The 6,755-nt window shown below is 30.5% G+C and overlaps 1 protein-coding gene across 2 annotated transcripts in view; it reads right to left on the bottom strand.

The window, feature by feature from the left end:
• Positions 1 to 2,526: 2,526 nt before the first annotated feature.
• LOC106458515 (solute carrier family 35 member E1 homolog) overlaps positions 2,527 to 6,755 on the bottom strand; it is a 26,722-nt gene continuing 22,493 nt past the window's right edge. For both annotated transcript variants that reach the window (XM_013918036.2, XM_022384749.1), the window contains exon 6: positions 2,527 to 5,510. In XM_013918036.2, the coding sequence (XP_013773490.1) occupies positions 5,295 to 5,510 (216 nt within the window). In that variant the 3' untranslated portion in view covers positions 2,527 to 5,294. The remainder of the gene's footprint in view (positions 5,511 to 6,755) is intronic.

Raw genomic sequence — 6,755 nt, 5'->3', positions numbered from 1 at the left:
GACAGATGTCGGTATCATTACACTGTTTATAACTTATATAATACAGTATTGACAGATGTCGGTATCATTACACTGTTTATAACTTATATAATACAGTACTGACATACGTTGGTATCATTACACTGTTTATAACTTATATAATACAGTATTGACAGATGTCGGTATCATTACACTGTTTATAACTTATATAATACAGTACTGACATACGTTGGTATCATTACACTGTTTATAACTTATATAATACAATACTGACACAATTTAGGTGTCATTACACTGTTTATAACTTATATAATACAATACTGACACATGTCGGTGTCATTACACTGTTTATAACTTATATAATACAGTACTGACACATGTCGGTGTCATTACACTGTTTATAACTTATATAATACAGTACTGACATATTTCAGTATCATTACACTGTTTATAACTTATATAATACAATACTGACACATGTTGGTATCATTACACTGTTTATAATTTATATAATACAGTACTGACACATGTAGGTATCCTTACACTGTTTATAACTTATATAATAGTATATTTCACTGTTTACGATTTAATTAATACATATATGCTACAGGATGTTATATAATACAGGAAGCAGCCTTCATACTGTACTATTCTGCTAGTTTTAAAAAACAGATAGATGGCTTTGTTTTTCTTGAACAGTAAATTTTATTTAATTTCTTCAATAAAAACAATGAAAAAATATATTATTGAAACAAATGACTTTTCATTACATTTGTTCATTTTAAATACTTTATGACAAGTTTAACTTAAGTCCACATTCTAGACACTCATAAGAGATCACTTCTCAGCATTCTCACTGAATGTAAACCCTTGTGGTCAAAACAGAATTATCATTTGTAACTCATATTCTTTACAATGGTTTCACTGTTATGATAATAGTCCATAATTTATCATCTAACACTTACTCAGCAAAACTAGTTCCGATGGTTGTCCAACATATTTCATCTCGTAGTCACAAACTAATTTCACAAAATATTAGATCTTTATAACTTAAAAATAAGAACACAAAGGGTTTTACACAAAATTAAAATTGAATTACACAAACAAAACAATTTCTATTCAATTCAAAGTAAAAAACAATTCTGTCACATTACAACATTTAGCAATAAAAAAATATCAACCAGAATCTTGAAAGTTAGTACTGAGTGTCTCGATTGGAACAGCTACACACTTCACCCTTCTATAACTAGTAGAAAATTATATTTATTCCACAATACTTAGATAACTTTTATTAATTTCCATACAGTTTCACATTTTAATTATATCTGCTGACCTGATCCTGCAAGTTTGGAACACACTTATCTTTTTAGATGGATAAAAGTTACGTACTAAAACTTTTATTTCTAAGTCACAAGCTAACATGTATACATTTTTACTAAAAAGGTAATAAATTCAAACAGCTGAGATACACAAGCTTGTAAAAACTTGTTTCAGATACTGTAGAATTGTATATAGATTATTGGTTCAAGTATGTAATAATGGCTTACAGGCTATTCCATGATCCCTTTTTACGATTTTGATCTCTTTTTCCAGCTCTAGTGTTCCCATCCTCCACCCGAGCAGCCAGACAACAGTCATACAAATAAAAGCTTACCAGAAGTGTGATAATTTATACAAATATTTATGTGAATAAAGATTCTATTTATTTGTACACTTGGTTTCCTTTACTGTATGAGTTTGATTTATTATTTGAATAACAGTTTTAAACCTGCATTTTGCTAATGCTTTAGTTTTTTCTTTCAAACATTAGTATATCTGAAAACTAAGCAAATAAGGTTATTATAAATATTTATACATTAAAGTGACTAGCATAATGTTAATGTCTTGTGTGGTCACTAGTACTAAATTTATTTCCAAAAACTGCAAATACAAGTAATAATACTGTAGACAAATTTATAAGTTAGCTACAAAAGCACTACCGATTGATCAACTGGCAACCACAAGTAATGGTATACCACCGAGCAAATTAGTCAATAGTAACTTTTCTAAGATGTACTGGTTGCATTTAATGATAGGGTCAATGAAATGTAAAATAAAAATCTACATAATACTAAACATTTCATGTATAAGCTCTAATAAAAACATACACATGTAAAAATTAAGAGCAGAAAATCAATGTTTATGAAAGGTTCTGGCTAACAAAATAGATTATTTCAATGGAAATTTGAGTAGTAAAACTGTGCAATTTTCTTCCCCAAACCTGATTACTGGACTACCATACATATCTTATAAATCATTGTCTACACTGTAGCCATTGTACTTGCACACAATATAATAAATGATAACTATAAACTACATAGTTGATACTTGAAACCATTGGTACTTGGTGAAACTTCATAATTACAGAACTGAAAATGATGATGTCTTTACTAGTAAAACCATGGTCATGATTAAATGATGTATTTGTTAAACGTACAATTGTCTTGTTTTTCCTCAATTTTGAAACTATAAACAAGATTAATTTTAAAACACTTGAAGCAATTAATATTACAGAAACTTTATATTTTCATACATTTATATAGGTCTTGTATTAATTTACATATATATCAAATGCAACTTATTCACTCGAACTTACAACTTGTACAAATTCAGTAAGCAACTTGTGACTTTAACTGACAAACATATTGCCAACATTGGGCTATTAAACTTAACTGTACATTTCCTCAAGACATTTATAGCTAATATGTTTCAGTCTGAAATAACTATTACTTATACTTAACTGTATTACAGGTTACACATAACTGTTTTTGAAATCATTGTCCATGCAAAATTTGTCACTTTATTTGATTCTATAACATACAGAGAACATAAAAATTAAATCGAACTTAAATATTAACTTATTTTCTTGAGTTTTTAAAGCTAATTAAATAAAAATGCTACATCATGTATTTTTCTCATTTCCTAAATCTATGAAAAAACAATATTAACATGACACCACAGAAAACAAAATTTTAGAGTTTTAAAGGTATTCTACAAGTCACTGGAAGACATCCAAAAAATGTCGAGCACCTTAGTGCACGTCATCATTGACAAATCGGGAAATACTAAAAAGAACAAAAATTAAATCGCTGACACATTATTAAAAGTTAAACACATAAATATAAGTCATCACTGATGTATTAAAAACAGTCAAATACACACATTCAAGTCAATAACTGACACATTAGAAAAGGTTAAACATATAAATAGAAGTCTTACTTACATAATAAAAATCACTGGCACATTTAAAAAAAAAGTAAAACTGATAAATGCAAGTCATTACTGAAATATCAGAAAATGTTCATCTAATAAACTGAAGCCTTCAGCATGAGTTTATTACATTAAGAAAGCTATGTCCTTGACACAATATATTTTCACTACAATTAATACCATTGTCAAGTTTCTGAGCCATAAATACATTCATGGACTACCTTCACTGTTATCTTTGCCAAATGTTAAAAAAAAAGAATTATCAAAACTTACCAAATACAAATCTTTTGTTAAGATAGTATTATGCAGACCGTCAAGTGATTCAAACAGAAAAATATTTCCACAAATTTCACCTAAAAACATAAACACACACAAAGCTGATATCCGTTATTTTAATTTTTCAGATATCCCAATATGATATTCTAAAGACATTTAATTCTCAAGACCACAAGTTTGTTTGTTTCCAAAATTTGTGTAAAGCTCAACAATGGTGACCTGTGCTAGCCATCCCTAATTTTGAGCTGATAGACTAGTCAACAGCACCTACCATTAACTCTTGGAATACTCTAAACAAATAGTAGGATTTGACCACCACTCTTATAATGCTCTCATGTCTTCAAAGTGTAGACCAAGATATTCTGTCCAAGTGGCACTAACCATGGACCCTTAGACTCATAGTCTGGACATTAACCACACCTGGCTCACAAGTCAGTTAAGAATGCATCACAATATAATACACTGTGCACTACCACATTATTGAGATGATACTCTTAACCCTTTCGCCACATAATTGGATTTCATAGTCCGTCCCCAACCAATGTCATTTCTCCATCAAAAAACATAAACAATCAGCAGTATATTTCACTGCATTATGATATACAAGACAAACCTACACTGCATATCTTGAAGTTATGGTAAAATTATGGTAAAACTACCGAGAAAATATGACAATCAGTTGATAGCTCAGTAGGTATGGGTACCTTGCACTGTCTGCCAGCTGGGGAATTTTTATACTTATGTTTCCTACTCACACTCCCAGATGTCAGCACAACTGGTGTCTGGTGGTTGATTCAAGCTCATGGAAGGTTGTTGCTTTCTGCTGTAGAGGGAAAAATGCTTTGACAGGCACGGGGGAAAAAATTATCTCCACTGTCAAAGACAATTAAATTTCTGTCAACTACAGTTGCTTTTGGCGGCAAAAGAATTAAACTGCTTTGTACAAAAGTCTTAACACTTGAAAGGGAGATCAAATTCAAAACATTAGCGAAATAACAATGTTATTCAAAAGCTATGTATGAAAACTGCCCAAGCTGGAAGACTTCAAATTCAAAACTTGTACCATACATTTTAGCATGTATTGGCTTCTACTCTCAAATCACACTGTGCACACAATGATAAAAAATGTCAAAATTTAAAACTTAGTACAGAGTTCAGCCTGTGTGAACCTTTCTACTTATAGAAAGAGTAGAAGAGCTAAAAATATAAGAATCTAAGGCTAGACTACAGATTTCTGTACACATTCTTATAATATTATAAGCTCAATTATTACAGAAATGTGAAGATCTGACATTATATTTAGAACTCAGTTTGTGTGGAGCTATGTTCCCATAATTCTCGCCAATAAGTCAAACTATATGTGTCATGATTTAATGTTTAATTATAGCATTTTATACAGGTGAACCCATATTCCCATACTGTAAAGAAAAAGATCAATCACACAAGAAATATCACGCAAGTTTAGTTTATAAAATAAATGAAGTTGTGTGTTATAGGAGTATAATATGTAACACAAGTGAGTGTACAATAGCTTACACCACATACAGTAATGTGAGAATGTAATAACATTCTAAGAGAGCCACACAATGACACTTTCTACTATAACATGCTAAGCCTACCCTTGTCCATAACAATCATGTAGTGATATTATTCACAAAACACAAAATTTAGTGCATTCTCTTTAATGTATTATTTCATTAGATTCATATCATTATTTATCACATAAATTTTCTTCCTACTAATTACAGGTATAAACACACACACACATCAGACACTTATTCACCATCATATCATATTTCCTGAGGTCCAGCCTTGGGTATATGGTTACCTTGATGATTATGAGGAGAAAGAAGAACTCCCATATATCTGTTTTCATATGTTTTCTCTGGTATATGGATAAATGGTACGTGGTTTGCATTTTGGTACTTGAATAGCAAGTTACTATCACTTTTTGTGTATGGGAGTGATGCTGCCCTCTTCTTAGCTTGGTTAGCATCATATTTAGCCTAGGGAAAGATAAAAATTGAAGTTAAAAGGGTCTGGTTAAACAAAAATAAATATTTGTTGCAAAATCAATTACTAATAATTTTCCTTTTTTAACAGAAATATTTCAGCTAACATAAGAGGAATCATAACACAACAACATGACAATTTAGTTTTAAAAAGAATGATTATTGATTTATAGATTTCATTTCCTTACATGTTGGTATACTGTATGTTGTAAAGCAGTACATAAATAGCCTGAAACAGGTGCAGAACATACAATATATGAACAGATGTGTAGCACACTAAAAACCACATGTTATATAAAGTGTTCAAGTATAAACTTTGCTAAGAACTCAGAATACTGTTATAAAATATCTCATGATGAAATATTATATATGAACAGAAAAAAACAACCTCATAATAAGATATGAAACAGGTATAATATCTCATGATAAAATATGAAATTGCAGCAGAAATAAAAAAACATCTGAAAAATAATATAGTCAAAAATTTATGCAGATGTTTTAAACAAATTATTGCCAAACCATCAGGGAATCAGCTGTGCTAAGAGTGTGCTTTCCACTCCCATTAGTGGAGTGTTGTTGCATGCTCATTTCCATGGAGCAACACAGCAAAATCATGTGGAAACATACGAGTTTAGGTGGATACCACAAGTTTGCATAGAGATGGCAGCAGTGAACTGGGAAGGTTATATCTGAACAAAGGTTATATATTATATTGGAATCTAAAATAAAAATAAAATACTCAAAGCTAATCCTTATCATTCAACCATTTGTTGAACCTTCTATTAAACTTTCTTGAATTAACTGCATCTACCATTTCTGAAGGCAACCTATTCCAACGGACAGCCACCTGTTAGAAAAATAAAGCTGTCTTAGCTGAAAATGACTGCTACCTTGCCAATATTTATAGTTGTATCCCTTAGTCCTACCATTCTCACCATTAAATACAAAAAGGATGATGCATCAACAATATCAAATCCCTTAATAATCTTAAATACCTCAATCAGATCCACTCTAACTCTTCTTTTTTCCAATGGAAATAATTTCAGAGATCTTAACTTATCCTTGTATAACAGCACGTTCACATCCCACGTATCATCCTAGTAGCCCTCCTCTGAACCCGTTCAAACAAGTCCATGACTGAACACAATATTCCAAAATGTGGTCTAACTAATGACCTATGCAATTGAATTATAACCTCTTTAAACTTGTATTCAATATTTCTGTACATACAACCTAAAA

The sequence above is a fragment of the Limulus polyphemus genome, unplaced genomic scaffold (genome assembly GCF_000517525.1).
Source record: "Limulus polyphemus unplaced genomic scaffold, Limulus_polyphemus-2.1.2 Scaffold479, whole genome shotgun sequence".
NCBI classification, from domain to species: domain Eukaryota; kingdom Metazoa; phylum Arthropoda; class Merostomata; order Xiphosura; family Limulidae; genus Limulus; species Limulus polyphemus.
The sequence above is the reverse complement of the archived record's forward strand: the minus strand, read 5'-3'. Positions and strand labels throughout refer to the sequence as shown.